Source organism: Erythrolamprus reginae, chromosome 9, assembly GCF_031021105.1.
Source record: "Erythrolamprus reginae isolate rEryReg1 chromosome 9, rEryReg1.hap1, whole genome shotgun sequence".
In the NCBI taxonomy this organism is placed as follows: Eukaryota; Metazoa; Chordata; class Lepidosauria; order Squamata; family Dipsadidae; genus Erythrolamprus; species Erythrolamprus reginae.
Window position 1 is genome coordinate 49,718,664 of NC_091958.1, and position 13,204 is coordinate 49,731,867.

General features: G+C 42.1%; 1 protein-coding gene across 3 annotated transcripts in view; it reads right to left on the reverse strand.

Moving 5' to 3' along the window:
• DNAH3 (dynein axonemal heavy chain 3) overlaps window positions 1–13,204 on the reverse strand; it is a 131,384-nt gene that overhangs the window by 88,780 nt on the left and 29,400 nt on the right. The window contains exons 17-23 of one of the 3 annotated variants that reach the window (XM_070761232.1): window positions 12,356–12,509; window positions 10,850–10,994; window positions 7,810–8,021; window positions 6,881–6,972; window positions 4,146–4,260; window positions 1,582–1,698; window positions 567–746 (exon numbers count right to left, since the gene is read on the reverse strand). In XM_070761232.1, coding sequence (XP_070617333.1) covers window positions 567–746; window positions 1,582–1,698; window positions 4,146–4,260; window positions 6,881–6,972; window positions 7,810–8,021; window positions 10,850–10,994; window positions 12,356–12,509 — 1,015 coding nt within the window. Of the gene's footprint in view, window positions 1–566; window positions 747–1,581; window positions 1,699–4,145; window positions 4,261–6,880; window positions 6,973–7,809; window positions 8,022–9,428; window positions 9,713–10,849; window positions 10,995–11,274; window positions 11,306–12,355; window positions 12,510–13,204 lie in introns of those variants that run through there. The other 2 variants (XM_070761234.1, XM_070761235.1) reach the window with 2 other exon arrangements.

Sequence of the window (13,204 nt, forward strand, 5' to 3'; positions counted from 1 at the left end):
CTCCCTGTCACTCATGTCTTCTTGGTCAGAGGAGCCTTCATAAGCAGATTCCACCGGGGGCAAAACAGGCCTGCAGCATGTGGATGTCTCCCCCACAGCCACAGTCCTTGGGGCAGGAGCTGGGCCAGAGCTAACCACAACAGAGAATCAAACTGTCTTCAAGGAAAAACAAAGAAAGTCCAGCTGCCTCTTGACAAAGCACCTTTGGGTTCTTCAGTTCTAACAGATAGAACTGAAGTAGCTTCCGGAATGAGAAGCGAAACGTCTTCAAGCAGGGGGGGAAAAACCCCAGGAAAATACAGTTGCCTTTTGGAGAAACACTTTTGGGACAAGACCTAATACTTCTGGTTGTGCTTCTTCTCTGAATTATTTTGCAGGTCTCACCGATGGGCCACCTTTTATACCAGGAGCCAAAAGCACAAAGCAAACCAGTCAACCAAGCTAACCAACGAATTCAGCCAAGTAACTAAGTTCAATATGTTTTCGGAATGTCACCACAAATGACTCTGGACAAAATTCTGAAATGGGCATTTCAAAAACTGGCAGGAACACCCCAAATCTCTTACCGCTTGGGCCATGATGTCCTTCCAGTAAGTGTCTACTATTCCAAATTTTCGGCCTTCTTCGGGCATTTGAGCAATAATGTCCTCAGAGGTGAAGATGGGTTCCAAATACAGCCAGGTTGCCTGACATTTTAACCAGTTGTCCAAAATTTCCTGCATCAGGATAAGTTTTTCTTCCCATCTCTGAAATAAAAAAATAACCGACGGTGTTTCAGAACTCAAAGAGCTTATTTTTAACCCCTACCCAAAAAACCCTAAAGTTGACATAAACATCAATGCTGTCTGATTTGTAGGATTTGATTAGCCAGATTTACAAAACTGCATCCTCGGTCATTCAAAACACTCTATGCATTTGATCCTTTGAAGTGAATATTTCTTGCCCTTCCATTTATCCCCACAAGACCGATGAATAAATTCAACATCAAAAAACATTCATCCATCGAGCTGTAATTCAAGTAGACCATATATGATGCTTCAGCAACGGCACAGAATTCAGTTTCTAAAGGTGTTGGTTTTTTTTTAAGTGGAATCTGACTTATAACTGTTCATTTAGTGACTGTTCCAAGTCAGAACAGCACTGAAGAAAGTAACTGGTCCTCACGCTTGCAACCAGCAAAGCATCCCTACAGTCACATGATCAAAATTTGGGCACTTGCCACAGGCAAGTCACTTAATAACTACATGAATCATTTAAAAGTGCAGTAATTTCCTTCACAATCGTAGGAAAAGAAATAGCTGTAAAATCAGACACAATTCATATAACCTTGCTTGACAATGGACATTTTGATCCAATTATGGTTATAGTCGAAAACTGCCTGTCCTTTTCAATCATCCAGCCAAGAGAAGAGATAAAATATCCTATTTGCTGAACTTTCCCCGATAATCTCCTGCTCTATTGCATAATAAGATGTCAAGAAATAGCTTAAAGGAGACCAAGTTTAGGCCAGCTTGAAGAAAACAATCTAGGGTCTGAAGATGAATTATGATCAATGCCCCAGGCCACTGTTAGGCCACTTACCCGACTTTCTGCTTCGATTGGCTTGATAAACGGCGAGCCACACATGGTCTGTGTCTTGATGATGTGGTCATCCAGCAAAAGTTGAATGTCATCGATGGCCGAAAGGATGCTGGTATCCTTCAAGAAAACAAATTGTTTATTTATTTTATTTTATTTATTTATTTTGTCCAATACACAATGAGGGTTTTAGTGGGTATATACCTATATACACATAGTAAAATACATGATGAAGGTTATAGAGGAGATACTCATAGTAAAATATATCTAAGAAAGAATAGAAAAGAAGGTATAGTAATAGAACATATCAATGAAAGAATAGAAGAAGAGATATAGGAATAGAAGAAAGGTATAGGAGATATAGGAGAGCAATAGGACAGGGGACGGAAGGCACTCTTGCCCCTTAAAAAAAAGAGACGAGAAATTATTTTGACGCTCAATTTCTAGAATCTTCAAACCCTTTTTCAGCGCTCAATATCACTATTGAAGATAGATGCAGACTGCAACAGCCATATTGGCTGTGGAATTCTGAAAGTTGAAGTCCACATGTGCCAAGGATGCTCACCTGGAGAATTGATGCATAACATCAATAGCCTACTATGATTCCTATCTTATTCTTTGCTTCCTCATTACTGGTGGATCTCAATTCTACAAAGGTAGATCCTTCCACAGCTTCATACAGTATATTCTCTCCTTGGTTTCCATGTATCATCTGTATCAGAATTTAAAGCCCTACATGGCTTTGGACCAGACTACCTCCGGAACCGCCTGCTACCGCACGAATCCCAGCGACCGATAAGGTCCCACAGAGTTGGCCTTCTCCGGGTCCTGTCGACTAAACAATGTCGTTTGGCGGGCCCCAGGGGAAGAGCCTTCTCTGTGGCGGCCCCGGACCACTGGAACCATCCATTTCATCATTATCTATGTATCTCTACCTACCTACCTACCTACCTACCTACCTATCCATCCATCCACCTAATCTATTATTTTATTTATTGATTTATTTGATTTTTTAAAATCTATTTTATCTATTTTTTTCTCTATCATCTAATCTATCATCTATCTAATCTCTATCATCTATCTAATTTATCATTTTATCATCTACCTAATCTCTCTCTCATTTATCTATCATCTCCAACACTTACGACTTTCAAACAGGAATTGGACTGCCATTTGTCCGAAATTATGTAGGGATTCCTGCTAGAGTGGGAGGTTGGACTAGATGACCTACAAGGTCCCTTCCAACTCTAATAATAATCTAATCTCTCTACCTCCAGAACCGCCTGCTACCGCACGAATCCCAGTGACCGATAAGGTCCCACAGAGTGGGCCTTCTCCGGGTCCCGTCGACTAAACAATGTAGTTTGGCGGGCCCCAGGGGAAGAGCTTTCTCTGTGACGGCCCCGGCCCTCTGGAACCAACTCCCCCCGGAGATTAGAATTGCCCCCACCCTCCCTGTCTTTCGTAAACTACTCAAGACTCATTTATACCCCCAGGCATGGGGGAGTTGAGATATTCCTTTCCCCTAGGCCATTACAAGTTATGCATGGTATGTCTGTGTGTATGTTTGGTTTTATTATAAGGGTTTTTAGTTGTTTTATTATTGGATTGTCACATGCTGTTTTTATCATTGTTGTTAGCCGCCCCGAGTCTACGGAGAGGGGCGGCATACAAATCCAATAACTTATTATTATATTATTATCATCACTGTGGCTGATGATATGAGGGTTATCCATCTCTCCAGGACCTGTCTCTGTCTCCTCTTCCTTCTTTTCCTCCTCCTCCTCCTCCTCTTTTTACCCCTTTAGGTGGTCAAGGGGGATACAAAGTTCTAATTCTTGCACTTCTGGTGGCCTCAACCATTGTTATTTGATGCTGCTGTAGAGTGCTTTTGATGTTGCCTCTCTACCTTCTTCTGAGTCTGCCTTTTGTCCTTTGACCCCCTCCTCTTTTTGTAGATGCCTTGTATGGTATAGAATCCCCAGTGGTGAGAAAACCACTTTATATGCTGTCTCTGTATGTAGCTTAAGCTTGCTTCTATTCCAATTCCTTCTCATATGATCTCATTTTTGGGATGAAATCCAGCAGGTTCTAACAGGTTCTGACGAACCAGTAGTGGAAATTGTGAGTAGTTCAGAGAACCAACAAATACCAACTCTGGCTTCTGGCCCCAGAATGGGGATTTTGCAGTATCCTTCCCGTCATGCCCACCAAGCCACACCACACCCACCAAGCCAAACCCACAGAACAGGGTAATAAAAAAATTTGGATTTCACCATTGGTGAGGATGAATATGCTTTTGTATGAGGTCTTCATTGTGCTGATTGCTACCTGATCGAAATTCACACACACACAGCAAACAGCCTAACTAAAGAATTCTTCTTCTTCTCTGATATTTCTTCTATATCTATGATGAGCTTCTTGTGGGCTTTGGGGAGGGGGACAGAATAGTCCTCCAAAGCTATGGTCAAATCAGAAGCAGACTCAAAGGAGGTCAGCCCCTTAAATGAAAAACACGAGTCAGACTGAACAGAATTCAATGACAAACAGCCCCCAAACTGACTGACCGTATCCCTGTATTTCACGAAAGTGAAGCGGATGTTGACCCATTCTGATTTCATCTTCTCCATGTTTTTCTCTAAGGAATACTCTTTGCTGGCTGCGGCACCAATCGGCTCGATTCTACAGCGGGAAGGAGAAAGGAAGCAAAATTAGCACTTGATACCCCTGGAAAGCATGAAAGAGGGCATCCAATGTTCTCCATTTTGGATTCGTAGCTTAACCCTCATTATCCAGGAACACAGAAGGCCATGATGTTAAAAGAGAAGAAGAGGAACATTTTGCAAAATACAGTCAATAAAATATATGTCAGAAATAATTTCATTTCTGAAGGTAATATCACAATGCAAGTAAATGGTTTGTATCCATGGGAGAGGCTGATGTAAGCCATAACCAGCATGTAATCGTGGTTTTGCTCATTGTTCTGCAACCTGATTGGCTGTAAAAGGAGGAACACACTTGCATGGGTGTGGTTTGATACAGAGTGGTTTGTTACGGTGGGTGGTTTGTTATAGCATAGAGTGGTTTTTAGTTTAGTGGCTAGGGCTTAGTGGTTGCAGTGGTGGATATTATAAGAGTTATATGAAAGTATTGTATGAAAGTTTATTTAGAAAAGCAGTTTGATAAAAGAGAAGTAAAATATATTTTTACAAAAAAGCCTGCAGCTGTGTTTCATTGAAGACTTCAATTGGATATAGTGGTTAACTGTGGCTGTTTGGTGGGTTAACTTCCATGTGCGCAAAACTCTCTCTGCCCAACAGGGTATGGGCCAAATGGCTATGCCCAACAATATAAGATAAGATATCTTATCCCTGATAAGACTGAGTGGCTGTGGGTTTTGCCTCCCAAGGACAATTCCATCTGTCCATCCATTACCCTGGGGGGGGAGTTATTGACCCCCTCAGAGAGGGTCTGTAACTTGGGCGTCCTCCTTGATCCACAGCTCACATTAGGGAAACATCTTTCAGCTGTGGCGAGGGGGACGTTTGCCCAGGTTCGCCTGGTGCACCAGTTGCGGCCCTATTTGGACCGGGAGTCACTGCTCACAGTCACTCATGCCCTCATCACCTCGAGGCTTGACTACTGTAATGCTCTCTACATGGGGCTACCTTTGAAAAGTGTTCGGAAACTTCAGATCGTGCAGAATGCAGCTGCGAGAGCAATCATGGGCTTCCCTAAATATGCCCATGTCACACCAACACTCCGCAGTCTGCATTGGTTGCCGATCAGTTTCTGGTCACAATTCAAAGTGTTGGTTATGACCTATAAAGCCCTTCATGGCACCGGGCCAGTTTATCTCAGGGACCACCTTCTGCCGCACGAATCCCAGCGACCAGTTGGTCCCCTCCGGGTACCGTCAACTAAACAATGTCGGTTAGCGGGTCCCAGGGGAAGAGCCTTCTCTGTGGCGGCTCCGACCCTCTGGAACCAACTCCCCCCAGAGATTAGAAAGCCCCCACCCTCCTTGCCTTTCGTAAGCTCCTCAAAACCCACCTCTGCCGTCAGGCATGGGGGAATTAAGATAATCTTTCCCCCTAGGCTTCTACAATTTATGCATGGTATGTTTGTATGTATGATTGGTTTTATAACAAGGGTTTTTAACTGTTGTAGTATTGGATTTTTACATTCTGTTTTTTGTCACTCTTGTTAGCCGCCCTGAGTCTACGGAGAGGGGCGGCATACAAATCCAATAAATAAGTAAGTAAGTAAGTAAGTAAGTAAGTAAGTAAGTAAGTAAGTAAGTAAGTAAGTAAATATTCATTGCCTTTTCCTTGTACGAGTTGTCTTCGACTTACAACCACAATTGAGCCAAAAATTTCCATGGTTAAGTAAGACATTGTCACTGCCCCAATGTACTTTTTTGTTGTACACAAGTTAACCAAATAACTGAAGTTGTTAAGTTAGTAACACAGTGGTCCAGTGAATCTGGCTTGTCCATTTGACTTTGCTTGTAAGAACGCCATAAAAATGATCAAATGACCCCAGGACAATGCAACCGTCGTAAATATGAACCAGTTGCCAAATATCCAAATTTTGATAACGTGATCAAAGGGATTTGTTTGTTTGTTTGTTTGTTTATTTGTATGCCCTCTCCAAAGACTCGGGGCGGCTAACAACAATAAAAAAGACAATGTAAACAAATCTAATATTAAAAATAATCTAAAAGACCCCAATTTAAAGAACCAATCATACATACAAGCATACCATGTATAAATTCTATAAGCCTAGGGGGAAGGGAAAATTTCAATTCCCCCATGCCTGATGACAGAGGTGGGTTTTAAGGAGCTTACGAAAGGCAAGGAGGGTGGGGGCAACTCTGATATCTGGGGGGAGCTGGTTTCAGAGGGTCGGGGCCGCCACAGAGAAGGCTCTTCTCCTGAGTCCCGCCAAACGACATTGCTTAGTCGACGGGACCTGGGATGTGCTGTGGCCTAGAGGTGGAGCTCTTGCCTCACCATCAGGAGGTTGTGTGTTTGATCCTAGGTAGAAGAAGATGTAGGGTCTCTTGCTTGGGCAGGGGGTTGGATTTAGATGACCTGCAAGGTCCCTTCCAACTCTGTTAATCTTGTTAATATTGTGGATGCTGCAACAGCTGAAAATGTGAGAACCATTCATAAGTCACTGTCTTCAGTGCCACTGTAACTTTAAACAGTTGTTAAATGAAAGGTTGTAAGTTGAGGACTATTTATAAATATCTCTGATTTCAGCAAATGAAGATAAACAAAGATTGGCTCTTCCTTACTTATCAATGTATTTCGATAGCCCAAATTCCAACATATTCATCAATGAAGTAGTCTCATCTGGCCGTATCTCATAGCCCACAATTTCACTGATCTGGAAATCAGAAGGGAGATAAGCATTACGAGGGAGAAATGGATGAAAATCCTAAATCGGGGCAATAGGCTGACTCTGTAAACGGCTTAGAGAGGGCTGTAAAGCACTGTGAAGCGGTATATAAATCTAAATGCTATTTGAGCCTGAAAGAAGGGACAGGAAAGGAGAAAGGGAGAGAGGTAAGACAAATAAAAAGAAGGAAAGATGGGATGAGAACAAGGAAAGAAAGATAAGGAAAGAGGAGAAGGAAGAATAAAGGAGAAGAGGGAGGGAAGGAAGGAAGGAAGGAGAAGAGGGAGGGAGGGAAGGAGGGAGGGAGGGAAGGAAGGGAGGGAGGGAGGGAAGGAAGGAGAGAAGGAAGGAAGGAGGGAGGGAAGGAAGGAGGGAGGGAGGGAAGGAGAGAAGGAAGGAAGGAGGGAGGGAGGGAAGGAAGGAGGGAGGGAAGTAGAGAAGGAAGGAGGGAGGGAGGGAGGGAAGGAGGGAGGGAGGGAAGTAGAGAAGGAAGGAAGGAAGGAGGAAGGGAGGGAGGGAAGGAGAGAAGGAAGAAAGGAAGGAAGGAAGGAGGGAGGGAAGGACTTGATCATCACAGGAGTGACATCACAGAAGTGACAGCAAGCTGGCCACGCCCACCCCATCCATGTCCATCCCAACCACATCCGCCTTGGCTTCCAAGGTCAAAAACAACCTTGATGCAGCTCTCAATGAACTTGAGTTTGAGACCTCTACTGCATAGCATCTGTTTCTTGAACTGGTCTACCTCGGAGGCTTCACTGCCTCTGACCAACACACACAACATTTAACAACTCTACACGTTGAACGTTGTTCAGATCAGCAGACCTGTTCCCAATGCCGGTCTTTCATCCCATGATTGCAGGCAATTGAAAGGACGGGCAGGTGTTGCTTGAACTTGTCAATTTTAAATTTCACATTCTCCGCCATCCGCTTGGGGCCAGGAAGGTCTATAAAGGTCTTGGTCAATTTGTACATGGTTCGCCACATATTGGCGACGTCCTCGGTGATTTCCTCCGAGTTCAATTGTAGGACCGGCCCTGCATGTCGAAATGCAAAAATAATAAAAATAAAAATAAATGTTCGAAGGAAGCGCCCACAGATGGTTAGAAGCAGGAGCCTGCTTTCAAAACCAATTAAGTTCGACACGTTCTAAATTCCACGAAAATATGAATTAGGAACGATCCTTCTGCATTAACGTGACAGCTGCATTAATGTGACGTTAAGGTGACAGCAGCAGCAGGATTTATAATTCCCCCTCCCCACCGGCACTCGAGAAACAGTTGGCTGGAGCTGGTAAATAAGCAGGATAATGACCTTTGAATTATAATTTTTAAGATGGTCAGGTTCTTCTGCAGAGATTCTAATTGGAGGGAAGGCAGCCTCAAGGATAACAGGACAAGGAAAGGATTTTAGACAGCTATTTTGAGCAGGAAACAACTTCGAACGAACGCCTAATTGGGGAAAGACTATACAGTTTGAAAAATGCTTTCAGTGCATAAAGGATTCTCTGAGATTCCTGTTCTTTTATTTATTCATTTATTCATTTATTCATTTATTCATTCATTCATTCATTCATTTTCTTAGATTTGTATGCCGCTCCTCTCCGTAGACTCGGGGTGGCTAACAACAGTAATAAACAGCATGTAACAAATCTAATGTTTAAAATAATTAAAAAACCCTTATTAAAACCAAACATACAGACAAACATACCATGCATAAATTGTTTTTTTTTAAATATTTTTTATTATATTACAAAGATTAAAAAGAAAGAGCAAGTATATATTGTTTTACATCGTTATTTCAGAACATAATCGTAATTATATAGTCTTTGTGCTTAATTTTTAAGTATTTTGTACAAGTATTTCATATCGTTTCAAAGGGTAATCATCATTGTGTCATCGTTGAAATTAAATTCTAAACTTTCTATCCAAATACTTTATACACTACTGCCCTTCATTACCCCACTCCCCCCCTTTGAACCGTTTTGTAACAGTTCCAAATTTCTTTTAAGTATTAGTGTGCTGCATAAATTGTATAGGCCTAGGGGGGAAAGGGTAGTTCAGTTCCCCCAAGCCTGACGACAGAAGTGGGTTTTGAGGAGCTTACGAAAGGCAAGGAAGGTGGGGGCAATTCTGATCTCCGGGGGGAGCTGGTTCCAGGGGCCGCCACGGAGAAGGCTTTTGCCCTGGGTCCTGCCAGGCGACATTGTTTAGTTGACGGGACCCGAAGAAGACGGACTCTGTGGGACCTAACCGGTCGCTGGGATTTGTGCGGCAGAAGGCGGACCCGGATGTATTCTGGTCCGATGCCATGGAGGGCTTTATAGGTCATAACCAACACTTTGAATTGTGACCGGAAACTGATCGGCAACCAATGCAGACTGCGGAGTGTTGGTGTAACATGGGCATACCTGGGGAAGCCCATGACTGCTCTCGCAGCTGCATTCTGCACGATCTGAATATTTTAACAGAATATCAGGTCTTCCAGTCTAACCCCCTGCTCAAGCTACCATTCTCTACCATTCCAGACAAATAGTTATCCAATCTCTTCTTTAAAAGCTCCATTGTTGGAGTATTCATAACTTCTGGAGGCAGGTCGTTCCACTGCTTAATTGTTCTCACTGTCAGGAAATTCCTCCTTAGTTCTAGGTTGCTTCTCTCCTTGATTAATTTCCATCCATAGTTTTCTTGTCGTGGGTTGACTCTTCTTTGTGGCAACCTTTTTTTTTCTTAATTAAGTGAACATGTTTTATTCTAGTCTTCCCTGGTAGTAAAATGTATACAGTTCCTCAACTTAGTGCAAAAAAGTAATTTACGAACAGTCCTCGTATTTACAACTGCCAGGACATTTACACAGTCATGTGATCAATTGACAATTGGCAATTGACACATATTTTTGATGGCTGCAGTGTCCTAGGGTCATGTCATCCTCATTTGTGACCTTCCTAGCCAGCTTCTGACAATCAAAGTCAATGGGGGATGCTGGTGCGACTTAATGGCTTTAATGATACCCCCCCCACCCCCCATGCCATCACTCTGCTAAACAACTAATTCACACAACACTGTCAAACTATCTAAAAAGGCAATATTGTCATCATTATTCTCATCTTCCCTATTCCCTATCACCTTATCTTCTCATGGCTATACCTTTGTTGGTTGTATTCTACGATTTAAATTGTTTAATTAATATCCTAGCATGATTTATGCTTATTTAATATCCTATGATTATCACTAAGTGTTGTATCTTAGCATTTATGATAGAAACATAGAAGACTGACGGCAGAAAAAGACCTCATGATCCATCTAGTCTGCCCTTATACTATTTTCTGTATTTTATCTTAGGAAATGAAATTATGAATGTAACTTTTACTTACAATGACTATGATAATGATCTATCGCTATTGTTGTACGTACACTGAGAGCTTATGCACCAAAACAAATTCCTTGTGGGTCTAATCATGCTTGGCCAATAAAGAATTATTCTTCTATGTGATTCCCTTGACTACATAAACCTACTTAACAATTGTGGCCAAAAAAAGTATTCGGAGAGGGGTGGCATACAAATCTAATTAATTAATTAAATAAATAAATGAATGAATAAATGAATAGATAGATAGATAGATAGATAGATAGATAGATAGATAGATAGATAGATAGATAGATAAATAGATAAATAGATAAATAGATAAATAGATAAATAAATAGATAAATAAATAAATAGATAAATAAATAAAATTGGATGCAGCTGACTTAATTTCCGTGCTTAGCCATGGAAATTCTAGTCCCCATTTTGGTCGTAAATTCAAGACTCCATAATTTTAACAAACGCCTTTATGAGAAATGGGTCACCCTGTACAAATCCTCACCGTTCATCCACTCCTCAGACTTCACATGAAAGTGGTAAGCGGTCACCCAGAGTTGCTCGAACGGGATCTTGTGTGAAATGATGGTTTGCAACAGAGGAAACTGGCTTTTCTCTCGTTCAAGTAACTCCTCTTCCTTATTGATAGTCTGTTAAAATTAACACAGTCACTCAGAGATAGGTTTGCATGTCTTTAAAGAAGCAGGAAGAATATTTGATGCCTCTGAATTTAGATGCTGTAGAAGACTCCTGAAAATATCATGGACAGCCGAGAAAACAACCTAATGGATGGTTAAACAAATCCACCCAGAGTTTTCACTCAAGGGACAGATGACCAGGCTGAAATTGTTCTACTTGATACACATCAGTAAAACTTCTGGAGAAGGTTAAGATGCTGGGAAAGGTAGAAGAAGACAACCAACAACTAAATGGATGGACTCAGTTACAGAAGCAATGGATTCTTGGAAGTGTGGCAATAAAGGATATGGTTAAGGACAGATGATTATGGAGAAATCTACCTATGTAGTCATTAAGAGTCAACACTTGCTTTATGCCACACAGCATGGATCGCCAAACTTTTTACACAGGGGGCCAGTTCACTGTCCCTCGGACTGTTGGAGGGCCGGACTATTAAAAAAACTATGAACAGATTCCTATGCACACTGCACATACCTTATTTCTTTGTCTCTCTCTCTCTCAATCTCTTTCTCTCTCACACTTTCTTTCTCTCTCTCTCTTGCTTGCTCTCTTTCTCTTTCTCTCTTTCTTTCTTTCTGTGTCTTGCTCTCTCTGTCTCTTTCTCACTCTCTCTCTTGCTATCTCTCTTCCTCCTTCCCTCCTTCCTTCCTCTCCACTTCTCTTTCCCTCACTCTTTTTCCATTCTCTTTCCCTTTTCTTTCTTTCTCTCCAGTTCTCTCTCTCTCTTTTCCCTCTTTCACTCTCCCTCTTCTCTCCCCGCGGAAGACTCGCCCGACAAGCCTCCACCCTCCGACCCCAGACTCCCATTCAATCCCCATTCAGAAAATGGGAGCTAGCAACTCAAAGAGGAGGAGGCGGATGTGTGCGTGTATGTGTGTGTGTTGTGCCCAGCTCGGCTTTCAGCAAGCCTTACTTTACCTCGGGTGAGATGAGATTGAGGGGGACGTTCTCACTGCTTTTCCAGTGCGGCCTTGGAAAAGACCCACGGGCCAGATAAATGGCCTCAGCGGGCCACATGTGGCCCGCGGGCCGTAGTTTGGGGACCACTGCCACACAATCTATCTATAAATCTCCATGGATTGGTCCTTCTGAAATAATTTAGATCCATGCGTAGAAGAACTGAAGGGCTAAGTTGGGAGGTCTGAAGGACCACACTAAGGACAGATCATAGACAGATAAGAAATCTATCTATGTGGTCACTAAAAGCCAACACCAACCCGGTGCCATACAGTCTATCTATCAATTTACATGGTTTAGTCCTTCTGAAATGATTTAGATCCATGCTTAGCTCTTGAACTCTAGGGAGACTAACCTCGTATTCAAAAAGAGCGTGGTCCAAATTTCTTGACAAATCAGTGAATTTTTCCACATTATTCTTCATTTCTTCCATGGTCATTACATCTTTCTTCCGGAAACTTTCGACTTCCTTGTTATAACCTTCAAGGGTAGCTTCAAATTCAGAGCATCTGGTTTGGAGCAAAAGATTTTTAAAAAAATAAAAAGCCATATCAAGTTTTCTTTCTCAATTAAAACAAGAACGTTCCATCTCTAGCATCATCACACTTTAAGTATTAAGTAGGCTTCATAGGTTGGACCTAGACTATAAAAAAAGCTTACATTATGCTTTTTATTATCATCCTCCCAATCACCCCCATCATCATCAGTTGGAAGGGACCTTGGAGGTCTTCTAGTCTAATCTCCTGCTCAAGCAGGTGCCCCTATACCATTTCAGACAAATGGTAGTGATTTCTGACAGTCTCAAAATGGGTGAGCAGTGTGGTCGGGCAGTAGGAAAAGCAAGTAGGATGCTTGGCTGCATAGCTAGAGGTATAACAAGCAGGAAGAGGGAGATTGTGATCCCCTTATATAGAGCGCTGGTGAGACCACATTTGGAATACTGTGTTCAGTTCTGGAGACCTCACCTACAAAAAGATATGGACAAAATTGAACGGGTCCAAAGACGGGCTACAAGAATGGTGGAAGGTCTTAAGCATAAAACGTATCAAGAAAGACTTCATGAACTTAACCTGTATAGTCTGGAGGACAGAAGGAAAAGGGGGGACATGATCGAAACATTTAAATATGTTAAAGGGTTAAATAAGGTTCAGGAGGGAAGTGTTTTTAATAGGAAAGTGAACACAAGAACAAGGGGACACAATCT